General features: G+C 35.2%; 1 protein-coding gene across 2 annotated transcripts; it reads right to left on the reverse strand.

The window, feature by feature from the left end:
- Positions 1–3,331: 3,331 nt before the first annotated feature.
- On the reverse strand, positions 3,332–9,331 carry LOC132286330 (protein PIN-LIKES 5-like). Of its 2 annotated transcripts, none has more exons than XM_059788648.1 (10): positions 9,166–9,331; positions 7,120–7,653; positions 6,181–6,305; positions 5,965–6,086; positions 5,368–5,583; positions 5,108–5,227; positions 4,893–4,993; positions 4,509–4,558; positions 4,227–4,412; positions 3,332–3,914 (listed from the first exon to the last, which is right to left on the reverse strand). In XM_059788648.1, exons 2-10 carry the CDS (start codon positions 7,188–7,190, stop codon positions 3,790–3,792), a joined length of 1,116 nt encoding a protein of 371 aa, XP_059644631.1. In that variant the 5' UTR covers positions 7,191–7,653; positions 9,166–9,331; the 3' UTR covers positions 3,332–3,789. The 2 variants fall into 2 exon arrangements, with proteins under 2 accessions (XP_059644631.1, XP_059644632.1); XM_059788649.1 differs by lacking the exon at positions 9,166–9,331 and having other exon boundaries at positions 7,120–7,199; positions 7,361–9,140.
- Positions 9,332–14,286: the final 4,955 nt, after the last annotated feature.

Here is a 14,286-nt window from a genome sequence, read left to right on the forward strand (position 1 = left end):
CGGATTACACTAACGGTTTGGATGTTGAAAGGGAAATGTTTCAGAAATGGGGAGCGACATGAGCATGGCATTGTACTTCATTGGCATACATGGCGTGTTTTTGAATTGGATGGCATATGTGTTTATATGGGATGTTGTGGTTATGGTATACATCCCCCGTATAATATGATCCTGTTCTCTTATTTTCTATTCTATACGTGGATTCACAGGGTCATAAGAAGTGTGTCTTAGACACTTCCTACTGAGCTTATTGTCACGATCCGATTCCTAACGACACCATGAGCATAGAAAATACGCATGCTGGTTGGCTAAGAACATTCATTGACTGGGAATGGTTCCAGGGAAGGGGCGTGCGGGACCACAGGATGGTACCTCTTCAGAGTTCAGGCAGGTCGACTCGGTTCAGTTCGAGGTGCTTGTCGCTAGTCTTGGACTTGACTATGAAGAAGGGAGTTGGCCATCCCTGCACAAACTGGTCGGGAGCTGGAGCCGTTCCCCTGATGAGGCCATGGCAGGCCGAAACCAGTCAGCATGTATCCTTGGGAGGGCAGGTCGTGGTGGCTGACCAGGGCGCTTGCGCGAGCTGAAGCAACGCCTTGGTGCCGCACGGGCCGTGCCGCTGCGCCAAATCTCTAGGCCCGTGACAAATGGTATCAGAGCAGGACTTGGGGAAAAGCACAAAGGTGTGCCCCCTTGTCGATCCGGGGGTCTTGAGAATGAAGACGGTGCACTAAAGCGTCGGTGGGCAATCAATGCTGTTGGAGGAGAGCCTCCATCTCCCCATGAAGACGCGTCCTTTAAGCCGGAGGGCCGCGCGCATCGAATGGCCGGAGGGCCGCGCGCACCAAAGTTCTTGCAAGTTCAAGAGGCGTGCAAACCGTTGTGAAGGGCGGGTATCAAGTCAGCCGGAGGGCGCTTGTTTGCTCGGGGTGTCGCGGAGGCGGTATAACGTGGGGTTGCGTCCCGAAGAAGTGGGCGTCCCTTTAGCCCGAAACCCTATCATTGGGCGAGTGCAGCCAGGGGTTGTACAAGGAAGCGATGGTGGGCAGGCGAGCATACCACTTGGAGGAGACAGGCTTTGGAATGTTGGACGCAGCGGAGTCAGCGCCGCACTGCAACGAGGGCGTCGCAGGATTTGGGTGGGGGAGAATGTCACGATCCGATTCCTAACGACGCCATGAGCATAGAAGAGATGCATGCTGGTTGGCTAAGAACATTCATTGACTGGGAATGGTTCCAGGGAAGGGGCGTGCAGGACCACAGGATGGTACCTCTTCAGAGTTCAGGCAGGTCGACTCGGTTCAGTTCGAGGTGCTTGTCGCTAGTCTTGGACTTGACTATGAAGAAGGGAGTTGGCCATCCCTGCACAAACTGGTCGGGAGCTGGAGCCGTTCCCCTGACGAGGCCATGGCAAGCCGAAACCAGTCAGCATGTATCCTTGGGAGGGCAGGTCGTGGTGGCTGACCAGGGCGCTTGCGCGAGCTGAAGCAACGCCTTGGTGCCGCACGGGCCGTGCCGCTGCGCCAAATCTCTAAGCCCGTGACATTATGCTCACCCCTTTATTATTAACATTTTTCAAGACAAGGAAACGAGGTGGCGGACGACGATCCACCATAAATTTAGACGAGATTGGATACCTATTTTATTTTGCTATCTTTTGTATTAGAAGTCTAATATTTTATAAATGTAATCTTAACTATTTTGTGAGATTTTAATTTAATATGTGTAATGTTGTAAGTTATGGACTTTAAAATTTTAGCTATATTTTATGAACTGTAACTTGATGTAACTAAAGTGTGTTCCTTGTTTGGAGGATATGATAGATTAGTTTTAAGCCTAGTGAGACCATTGCATTTTTTTATGTTTTTTAACAGATTGTAGTAAGACTTTTTCTGCGGAGGTCATGCCGAAATTTTTTATATTTTATTATTACTATTTTGGGTTTTTTTTTTTTTTGAGCCGTTACAATAATTGAATCTATCTGTGATTCCGATAAAATGGGAATATATAGATCACAAAAGTTTGAATTCAAAATAGTCGGGTGGACTTTTCATCATATGTTCTGTCCCTTCATATTGAAGGAAGCTGGTTACTTAAAAAAACCTTATGCCCGTATCTAATATTCTAATTTCATAGTATATTCAGTTTATTCCTATGATATATATATATAGATATATATATATATATGTGGACTTTTCATTATATGTTCGGTCCCTTCGTATTGAAGGAAGCTGGTTACTTAGAAAAACCTTACGCCCTTTTCTAATATTCTAATTTCATAGTATATTCATTTTACTCCTATGATATATATATATATATGTGTGTGTGTGGACTTTTCATCATATATATGTTCAGTCCCTTCGTATTGAAGGAAGCTGGTTACTTAGAAAAGCCTTACGCCCATATCTAATATTCTAATTTCATAGTATATTCATTTTACTCCTATGATTGATATATATATATATATATATATATATATATATATATATATCTCGGTGTGAATGATGTTTAGACCAATTTAATGATTTGGCTTGGTGGTGCCTTATATATATATATATATATATCTCGGTGTGAATGATGTTTAGACCAATTTAATGATTTGGCTTGGTGGTGCCTCACCGGAAGTTTGCATGATCTTAAAATCTCTGTCCTCTGTCACCAACAAAGACAATGGAAATGATGTCTGTCACGAGAGGACCATGGCGCTTACTTCTTGGCCTACTTATGGTCATCGTGCTCATCCATATGGTTAAGAAGGTATGCTATAATACATTTGATTCTTTTACTAGAGGACTCCCCCATGATGAATGAAGTAGAAAAGGAGTAATTATTTTAGTTAGATACCCCTCGTATAGAAATAAAATATATATATGAAGTAGAAAAGGAGATAGAAATAAAATATATATATGAAGTAGAAAAGGTACGAGGGGTATCTAACTAAAATAATTATATATATATATATATTTTAACCCCCATTTAATATCATGAAGGAATAGTGCACAAAATTAAAAGAAATCAATTCTGATGTTTTATTAATGAATAATACTCCTTTTCTACTTCATATATATATTTTATTTCTATACGAGGGGTATCTAACTAAAATAATTATATATATATATATATATATATATATATATATATTAACCCCCATTTAATATCATGAAGGAATAGTGCACAAAATTAAAAGAAATCAATTCTGATGTTTTATTAATGAATAATAAATTGTGTTTATACATTAGATAAATCCTATAAACAAAATGAATCCTAAAATAAGTCCAAAACTAAACTATCTTTTAGAGTAATAAATAATTAATAAAAAGAAAATAAAACCTAATCCACTAAACTAAGATAAATATTAGAAATCAAAATAATTTGAATTCGATTACACCTCCAACAAAAATCATGAAATATTTTATCATCTTTCTATAAGATAAAAAATCGTGATTTCCAGGCCCCAAACGATCGAATTTGACTGAAAAACACCATGGCCCCTATTAGGTTTTAATTGGGAAGGGTCTTCCAGAGTCGAAATGAAATTATCTGTAGAAGGAAGAAGCCGATAAACTATCCATCATCATCTATCTCCTTATTCAAGGTATGTAGAAGATGCAAACTTGAACAAGATCATAATCAGAAAAACAAAATTGGACCAAAAAGAAAGCTCAATTCAGTGGCTCCCTCGCTTAATGTGGGGAAGCTTTTCCCTCCCTAAATATGAGTACATATATATATGGACCCCTCGGGTAGGATGATCAGTGTGGTTGCTATGTTGTTTTGAGCGTAAGATCTTCAGGATAAGATCCACATGTAGACTGTCGACCAAACAGTGAGAGCTAGAGAAGCTACCAGGTAAGTCCACAAAATGAGGACCGAACACTCGTCTTGCCCCACATCGAACAGTTGTGAAATGGTGCCTGCATTATCATTCATTCTCATCATAATTAGTTTGTATAAGGTAATTAAAGTTAAAACACATTGTATTAGTGATGATATAGAGCTCAAACATTACAAGTACTAAATACGCATAATATTAAATGGACAGTCCTAATTTAACTTCACTTCTGGTTATATTTCTCAATACCATCGGAATTATAGTCAGTCAAGAAAATGCAAGGATGGCGCAAAAGCAACAAAAGTCTTGCCAGAAGTAGGTTCATTTTTTTCCCAATTATAAGGACCACGATAATACAATTAGAACCATATCAGATGTTCCAAAAATTTCTTACCAATAGCCATTGCAGGTGGCAATGTAAACTGAATCAGTAACAAAAAGTGGAACAATGGGTCTGCCGGAAGGAAGCCAAGCTTGGAGGCTGCTTTAACTACACCAATACCAATCACGGGAAGTATCAGGTATCGCACACAAATGACTGCAATGATGATCAATGGTTTCAATTTGACATCGCGTAGGCCTGTTCAGTCCAACACATAGCAATGCTTTGTTAGCTTTGCAGTTTTTCCGATACTTCATATTAGTACTAAAAAGGGCATCAAGAGCTCAGCTCTACCTACGAGGTTGCCTCCTAATATAAGGGTGATGCAAGGTATCGTTCCATCCCTGCACGAAAAGTTGTTCCATTGTCAGTTGGCTGCAAATGAAACTGTAAACGAGATGAGGCTGCGTGTGGTTACGGGTGGGGGGAGTATGGAATGATTTACAGGGCTATCACCAGAGTTCCATTTCAGGAAGTACTGTATATTGTAAAGTAGTTACACAAACAAAAATATATATATATTGACGGCTAAGATTAAATTTAAGTTATAAAATGGATGAGTTTCGATTGAATTATAATTGATCAGGAAGGAACATATTCAGCCAGAAATTAATCATTAACTGTTAATAATAAAAACACAACTACCCAAAAAAATAATTATAATAATAAACTACATACCCAAGTAATTTGCTACAGTCTTGGATCACTCTCAGAGGAGCTGTGTCACCAATTACAAGATTATGAAGCCATGGGATCGCCCCAAAGATGAATCCTACAATCTGATAATAGGTGGAAAAGCTTAGTATGATATTTACATCTATGATGTGAAATACTGAACTCTCCATACTCATATTAAGCAAAGAAATTAAGGTAAATTTTTTATGAGAACTCACCGCACCAAGGGTTGGAGGTTCCAACACCACGTCCAAAATCTGGTGAAGAACTCCATATATTTTGTTCCAGAATGATGCATTCCCTTTCTCCACCTTACTGGTAGACACTTGGGGTACAATCTGCAAATAAGGTAATTTTGAAAATTTCAAGAAATTATGTTGAATTATGTGTGGGCCACTCATAGGCCAGGTACTGAATACTCCTTTTTATTCTGGTTAATGATCGTACTTCCTTGGAAATTGAAGCAAACGGAACTTACAGTTTGATTTTCTGTATCCTCTTCAGTGGATTTCGTTGTTGGAACTAGTATAGCAACATGCTCTTGATTTCCCTTGAGAAGATGGGTCTTGGCATTAGCATCTAAATCCTCGTTGGGTACCATGGGGGCCACATTTGCTGCTTTTAGTGATTTGTATTTCAGGGATGAACTTCGCATTATTTGGTAAGTGTAAGTCCATACGAAGAAAGCACCAAGCTGCAAAAAATGAGAAAAAAACATTGATAAGAACATAGATCGAAAACAGATCAACTCAAAAAACATTTCATATGATACGGTAATATTGATCATGACATAGGAACAGAAAACATGAACTCCTTGAGACTCTACAGGCATTCCAACAAGGTTCTATCAGTCTCGGAACCATACAAAACTGTATGAAACAACTCCTACCGATAAGGATTTCTAGGATCCGTTGATGCTTATGTTTTGGTTCACAAAGTGACCCAATCATGATAAGGGTCAAACAGGAGACTATTAACTTTCGGATCCTCATGCATATAACCCATTTATTATGTCATGTGCTTTCGCATGATCAGTTACAGGATTTTGGTCTCGAAGCATATGAAATTGCCTTACCGCCATGGAGAAAGATGAGTACGAGAGTCCAGTGGAAGCACAAATAATATGATCACCAAATGGACTGCCATTCTCCTTACAAATTGCAGGCACCAGTATCAACAGCATGTTTCCCATGTTTCCTATAACAAACATTACAAACGGCATACAAATGAGAAAACAAAATTTATGCTGCATGCTGAGAAAGGGATGGAAGCAATCATCTATCATAATTACCTGTTGAACACATGGCAATGACCAGGCCTTCCAGATGCGGCTTTGGTTTCAGTATTTTCACTGCTATCCATCCTAGTACTCCCCCAACTAGAAAGGTTAGCCCGATATTAACAGGCATAAACCACCTGAATATAAGTTAAAAACAGAATAGTTTCAGCAGTATGCTTTAAAGTTAATAGCTTAGAAGCTAAGGCTGCATGTCCATTTGTTCTAATAACCACAAAGAAAATCCCTTGAGGATGCCTCAGAAACATGAAGCCCCAAATTTGTTGAAAACTATGTCTAAATGTGTGAGCCTCTCAATAGACAATAGACACATAGTTGACTTCTTGAACCTAGCTTTGCGTTTCATATGTGCCCTTGATTCATTAAATAGATAAAGACTAAAAATATAATTCCTTTCTTGCCTAACCATTGAACTTTTTTTCTTTCTTTTTGTCCTTTTCTTTTCAATGCATCATAGCATTACTCTAGAATTTTGTTTGCCATAAATATTAGTGACCAATGTTCCTCAAAGATCTTAACATCTGCCCTAGTCAAGCAGTTTTTTATTAGGAAATTGCATACAGAAAACTGAAATTACCATGCAGTATTTTGCTTTAATTTGTGTAATAGGAGTATAAACAACTAGGAAATGGAGCATCAGTATTATTTCGAATTGTTTCAGAATTTTACCATCTTTGAGTAACTTGTATATATGTATATCAGAATCAGTCCAACACCTCTGATTACCTTCCAAAAGTATATATCTGCAGTTCTGCACAGTATGTTTTTCAATTTTTTTTTTTTTTTTTTTTTTTTTTTTTTTTTTTTTAATACAGGAAACATCTTCCATGGATCACACTTATTAATTCCTAAACTTTATTTTATTAAAAAAATGGAAGTTAACACATCAAGAGGATGCGCAAAGAAAAAAGTACTACTATTTACATAGCCTACCATGAGATGATGTCTTCTATGGTGACAGTCTGAGCCAGACTTGAGTAAATGAGCGAGGGAGTAAACACCATGAACACAATCTGCGATTGCACTAAAAATTCTTAATATTACGAAGACTTATGAAAATGAAGAAAATCCAACAACGTTGTTAACAAAGCAGAACTATGCTTATATTTTCTGAAAATATAAGTGTTGATTTACATATACTCAGCATGTAAATGAAACATATTGCAGGACTTGCCTTGTTCAGGTACCTTCTTGCATCTGAGGGAAGAAGATTGAGATAATCAGTTGCCATGAAAGCTCCTAATACGGTTATTATCAGCACCTGCAGCATAGGCATAGAAGCCACCCCGAAGAGTGTCCAGAAACCCATCTTTTACACTCTTTTGGGAACCCTTGGTCCAAACTAACAGCAGATGGAGCTGCTTTCCTTCTCTGTACTCTGAATTTTTGTAATTGATGTACTGTCTATATCTACTCTGAATCTCCCTCTATCTATATATATGGTCCTAAAAGAATAGAAGGAAAATCCTGGGAAGCAGCACCAGACACAGACCAAAGAAATTTAAGTCATCAAAACAAATTTAAATACGTAAAAAGTGAAAAACAAGATTGCATGGCAGCAAAAGCTCATGTGATCTTTTATAATTAACAAAGTATACAAATAAGGTGTATGCCTTCAAATAAGAGAGGAAAGAACCACGAAAAGTACTTAGATTTGTCCACCATTTCAAATTCTCAAACTCAAAAAAGAGTAAAATGTGCCGGACTTTATTTCTTTTTAGATAATTTATTGATAGAGAAGAAGTGCTAATCACCTGATTCATTTATAAATTAAAATTGGGATTCATATGCTATCCCTATCCCAAAACTAACGTTATGCAAATCTGATCTACAGGGTGTAGACCAAAGCTATTATAAATGTTTTAGCTGTCGGATTTAATTATTATTTTAAATTTCCTTAGTGGGGTGGGGCATAGAAATGGTTAGGGTTTTTAACTGGGATGGGGATTGAGGTCATTTTAGAAATGGTTGTGGGGGCGGAGTCCGGGTGCCATCTCTTAAACGGAGACGGGGAAGGATCCCTCACCCCAAGCCTGTCCTGAATTCTTCCCGTTGCCATTCATCAGACATACGGAATTAGTAGAAAATTCCAAAAGTCTAACCACCAATATGAAAATCTAACTTGGGCCATATTTCATCTTATTCTTCTAGTTGAACTGAGTTGGTGGATTTGAATTAAACTAAAAATTCAAAATCAAATTAAAATTGAGTTAGACTTGAATTTTGAATTTTAGGATTGAATACAACTAGATTGTATCAATGACATAAATAGCGTGAAAAATAAATAAATAAATAAAATCCTAATTAATTCAAATCGGAGTGGCAAACAACTGGGACAGCCGGACAGGTAAATACTTACCAAATAAACAGGGACAGCTAAATAAAATAATATTTCTTGACAGAGAAAAAGTACATCACGTTACGGAATAATAACTTGCATAATACAAATATTTACCCAGAAAAACCAACGTGAATCAGGAACATGCCAAAACATTACTTTTACACATTTGGGTTCCGAGAGAGAGAATGTGTTAAATAATTTAAAAAGTGGACATATTAATAGAAAACAAAAAAAAAATAATGGGATAATTATTTAACCCAGATTTAATATACAGACTTCAGAATTAATGACGAAAGACGCGAAGAACCAACACAGAAGTACCAAAAGCAGATTGAAATCACTGAATAAAAAAGGACACGATTCCAAGCACATATATGCGTATATACAGATATATACATATGTGTATATATACACAACTTTTTACGGTTTTACCACCTACTGACGTTCGAATCAGAAAAAAAAAAAAAAAACGATTATACTAATTAGAACAATATAAATCACAGCAGGAAAAATAAAACCATTATTGATTAAGATCAAGAATGTTGGAGAAAGTTTAGCTCTAAATCAATTTGACAATTGAGCAAAATGCATACATATATGTATATAATATACACGTCGTATATAATAAGCGAATGAACCTGGAATCGAGTCTGGGTGGCGAGAATTGAGACCTAAAAATCATCGGCGTCCGACTAGAAAGAGAGAATCAATGGTGAGAGAGAAGAATGCATTGGGTCTCTACTGTACCATGTGTGTGGTACTACTCTCCGCCTCTATAAATAGAGCATTTCTGGAGTCGGGACCTGCATGCGTCTCCTGTTTGAGAGAGAGAATCATAGCTGCCTCCCCTACAACAAGACGAGGAGAGTGTTGGCACGCGCGAAGGAGGTAGTGTTCGGTGAGGGACATGTTTGAGTTTAATTCTACAATTGACAATTAGGTGTTTGTTAATTTTAACTAAATATTGGGCCAATTATTATTAATTGTAACTCAATTTGTGCACGACACTGATATGTTAGGCCCTTCTATATGCGGAGCAAATATTCTCTCAGATGTTACAAACTCACGCACCCATGCCTCTACAAAACAATGAAAATGGTCGCTTCCAAGTTCGTCGCCTTTCCTTTTAACTAAAAAAAAAAAAGTTCGTCGCCTTTCCATTCAATCAAAGAAACTGATCTAAAATTGAAATTCATAAATTTATTTTACTCTTAGGTAGTCTTGAATGCTTAACTTTCAATCACCAAATTATAATTTTTTGTGTCGATTCAATATTTTAGTGTCTCTAATGCAGAATTGGACAAGGGAATTACAACCTAGTGGTATCTCCTTAATTTTTAAAAGTAAATGGTGAGAGTTCGAATTTCTAAATGGACAAAGTGAGTGTTTGAGTAATGTGTATTTTTTGTTAATGAAAAAAAAAAAAATTTACAGAACCAAACATGAGAGAAGATAAAATTTGTGTTCATTATAAAGGAGATAAAAAGTGTAAGGATGATAGGATGAATTATTTTTCATACTTCAAATATGGAGGGAAGATAAGAGGATGTAAAATAAATGGGGTTATTATAAAAAGTTTTAAATTATAATATGATCCTTCATAAATATTAGATATACTCCCGAACAAAATAAACAATGGATATAATAGTAAAAATAATTTAAAACTCTATTTTCTTTCTATCCCACTCAACAAAATAAGTTATCAATAAGAAAAGGAGGGAAAAACACATTCTCAACTCTATTTTCTTTCTATCCCACTCAACAAAATAAGTTATCAATAACAAAAGGAGGGAAAAACACATTCTCTCCCTTAAAAATGTCATATAAATCATTTTCATCCGACTTTTTACATCTAACCAAATAAAAAGAGAGAGAATCAAAATCCATTATGGAGGAATGTTGAGTTCTTCCATTCCATCCAACTTTCATCTTTCCTTTTTCTACTCAATGAATCATTAATTTCCTTCTTTCTTCCATAGAAACAAAATGTGTATCTAATATTTACAATAAGCAAATATATAAAATGTATTAAAATCTGACGAAAAATAAAAATAAAATATTTTATCCATTATATAACAAATATGGTATCTAATGAGCCCGTGTTTCCCATGCAAGTATGAGTCTAAAAGAGTTTCTTTTAATCCCAAACACTCGTGAGAGTCTAATTGAAAGAGACGTTTATACAGAAATTTTGATTCAAGCACTCAAAGTCAGAATTTGAATTCATTTTGTGTAACCATGTGAACCTTATCACCTCTTATCATCCTCATCCTTGACTCACCAATAAATTTAATGTCTCCACTTTTTTGTGTTCCATGACACATTGTATACTATGCCCGAGGGACAAGTGCATTAAACAATCCTAAAATATGTAGAAAAAATTATTTTTAATCTTTTCAAATTATGTAAAAATATCTTTCAATAAAAAATTTGACATAAATTAGTATTGTAATATCCGATTTGTCCTTTTCGTCTTTTGAAAATACCCAAGGGATATATATGTTACTAATATCATAGTACAGGAATATTACGTGCACATTATATATTTGAAATTTTTTCTCTATATATATGATTTGAATTTTTTGAGATTTTAATTTACTGTTTTCTACAAATGTTTTTTCTTTATTATTATTATTATTTTTTTGTGTGCCAATAATGTTAAACAAGGGGAAATAAAAAATAAAAAATATTTCAATATCAGTGTACACTGATTTTTGAAGTTTGAAGCAAATTTGTTTTTTTTAGTTTGCACTTTATTTTCGTTTTTTATCTTTACTTTCTCTTTATACTTTTATTTTTATTTTTATTTGTCCATTGCCGGCGTCTTCCAATAGTGTCATTTTACAAAATTATTTATTTTTATATATTTTATAAAATAGTTCAGGTAATTTAGTTAACTTATGATTAAATTTGTCATAAAGACCTATTTGTACCAAATTAAAACTTTAAGGGTGTGTTTTGCATGTGAGTGGTGTCCTTCAATAGTGTCTTTTTTAGTCATTTTACAAAATTATTTATTTTTATATATTTTATAAAATGGTTCAGTGAAGATAATTTAGTCCACCTAGGGTTTAAATTTGTCAGAGAGAACTATTTGTACCAAATTAAAATTTTAAGGGTATTTTTTACACATGAAGAGTATGATACGCACTGTAAACATACTTTAGGAATATAGAAAGAATTCCGTTTTTATAGTTGGTTCGTTTTATCTTAAATGTTTCAATATAAAATATAATCTATCATTTTTTATTTTGATAATACTTGCTTAGTCACTGAGTAGATACACTTGATCCAATCATAAATGCAAATATATCAAATAAATCCAAAATGACCTGGCTTCCATTTTTCTTTCCTTTCAAAAATTTTTTAATTAATAATTAAAGGTGATGTGTTGGTATAAGATTAGACCATACCAGTAAAAAATGCACACACACAAATGAGTAAGCAGTATTGTGGATAAGTTACAAAAATATATATAAGGGCCTTTCTACTCTTTATAATGAAAAAATTATTATCATTTATCCCAACCAATCGGCATTTGACACATTTATTTAGGTAATATTGATTCGCGGAAGACCAATAGCATTCCATAGCGATGATTGCCTAGTGGTCACTTGAACCTCAGTGAAGGCCTAAAACATAGAATATATAAATGGAGGTCGATTGTGAAGTATGGATATGTGATGGTCGGTCCAGCACCAATGTGGCCTTCAACAACTACTACAACAAAAATAACAAAACAAATAAAATAAAATAACATAAAAATCAAGCATCTTGGACTTCTTCAATTACAACAAACATACCATAAAATTCGAAAATGGGACATAATTTTTATTATGGGCAAATTACATAAAACTCTCTCTAATTTTAATTTTTGGTAGAAAACCCCCTTACAAAAATAAGTTGCCCCTAAGTATTTTGGTTGTTGAAACACTACCAAAGACCAGGATGAAATTATCCATCCCAACCATTTGAAGGGTTTTTTTTTTTTTTTTTAATAATGGGTAAAGTACACAGACACCTTTGAGGTTTGGGGTAAGGACAAGTAAATGAAAGTTCGCTTATTTTTGGACAACCACACACCCTTGTAAAATTTGTCATCCGAACATAGCCTTAAAATATGTGAAAAGTCTATTTTACCCTTCACTATTTTATTAATTTTAATTATAAAATATCAAATTTCTTAAATGACCAAGTTACCCATTTCATCTTTCTCTACCCAACCCCTTTCTCTCTCCTCCACAATCCATTCACAGCCCATTCTCTCTCCTCTCTCCGTTCTCTGTCTTCCTCCTCTTGCCGCTCCAGCACCACCCACCATCCCACCACCACCGCCCCACCCCTTCTATCTATCTCTCTCCATGATTCCACCCCATACCACTTACCATCGCCGCAATCACTGAAACGGAAGACGAAATCACCGCCGCCCGTCAACATCATCATCATCATCCAACAATGGCTTCCGGCGACGATGGAGGCAAGACACGACTTGATTCCGATGACGATTATGTTCAAAGGATGGCTTCTGGCATCATCAGTTGGTGGTGAGGGGTTGTGGCTTAAGGTTGTGATTGGGTGTTGGTGTTTAAGTTTGTGATTGCTCTTCCTCAGTCAATTACCTATCCACCCAAACAGAACACAACAAATCAATTTCTCTTATTATTTTAGATCCAGTCAAAGATCACATGGCTTTAATCTTGAGTTGTTGTTGTTGTTGTTTTTTTAAAAAAAAAAAAAATCTTAAAACCTTTATGATTTGATGCTTATTTATATCTCCAATTTGTGGAGACCGGATCAAAATTACAGTGTATGGGCCTTTGTCGCTACCTTGTATGTGTGGATATATATATATATGTATGTATCTGTATATATATGTACGTATCTGTATATACATATATATATGTGTGTGTATATGTGTGTGTGTGTGTGTGGTGAAGTGAAGGGTTGAAGAAATCGGGGCAGAGCGTAGAGCACCTCCATGTGCGTGATTTGTGGTGGTGATGACATATGTGTGCGCGTGTGTAATATAAAGACAATATATATGGGTGTGTATTAGTTGTTTGGGTTAGGTCTATGCTGTGGGAGAGGGGAAAGAGAAGAAGAGGGAAAGGATTTTGGGTTTAGTATATGGGTTTTACCCAATAACCCATTTAAACTTATTTGATTTAAGGGTATTTAAGTAAATTGTATTTGTCAATTTTATATCAAAGGATGATAAAGTCAATTCACCATTGTCGGGCTGTCTTTGTTCATTTTATCAAACTTGAAAGGGTGTGATTGTCCAAAAATAAGACAATTTTCATCTACCTGTCCTTATATCAAACTCTAGGGAGTCTTAGTGTACTTTACCTTTTAATAATTGAAACAAGATCACTTTAAACTATAGAGATTTATAATTTTTTTTTATAAAAAAAACCTTCAAATGCAATTAGCTAGACATAAATACATTTGAAGGTTTATTTTTTCTTAATAATTGAAATAGGGTCACTTTAAACTATATGCATATATAGTTATTTTTATAAAAAAAAAAATTATCAAGGGGTTCTTCTTAGGAATTAAAGGTTCTTAAAAACTTTCACATAATCACATACAAGTTTTTATGAACATTTAATTCCTAAGAACAACCCCTTGGGAATTAAATAAATAAATAAATAAAATAAAAATAAAAATAACTAAGGAAAAGAAAAGGTTTAAAGTGACTTTGTTTCAATTACTAAGAGAAAAAAAAAAAAAAAAAAAAAAAAAAACCTTCAAATTCA

Source organism: Cornus florida, unplaced genomic scaffold (genome assembly GCF_030987335.1).
Source record: "Cornus florida cultivar Cherokee Brave unplaced genomic scaffold, ASM3098733v1 CherokeeBrave_3.0.0_Hap2_Chr11, whole genome shotgun sequence".
Classification (NCBI taxonomy): Eukaryota; Viridiplantae; Streptophyta; class Magnoliopsida; order Cornales; family Cornaceae; genus Cornus; species Cornus florida.

Coding starts and splice junctions, on each gene's coding strand:
- LOC132286330 (XM_059788649.1), bottom strand. CDS start 7,495: ATGGGTTTCTGGACACTCTTCGGGGTGGCTTCTATGCCTATGCTGCAG. Junction 7,200..7,360: donor CAAGAAGGTACCTGAACAAG/GCAAGTCCTGCA, acceptor GTGCAATCGCAG/ATTGTGTTCATGGTGTTTAC. Junction 4,994..5,107: donor AACCTCCAACCCTTGGTGCG/GTGAGTTCTCAT, acceptor ACCTATTATCAG/ATTGTAGGATTCATCTTTGG.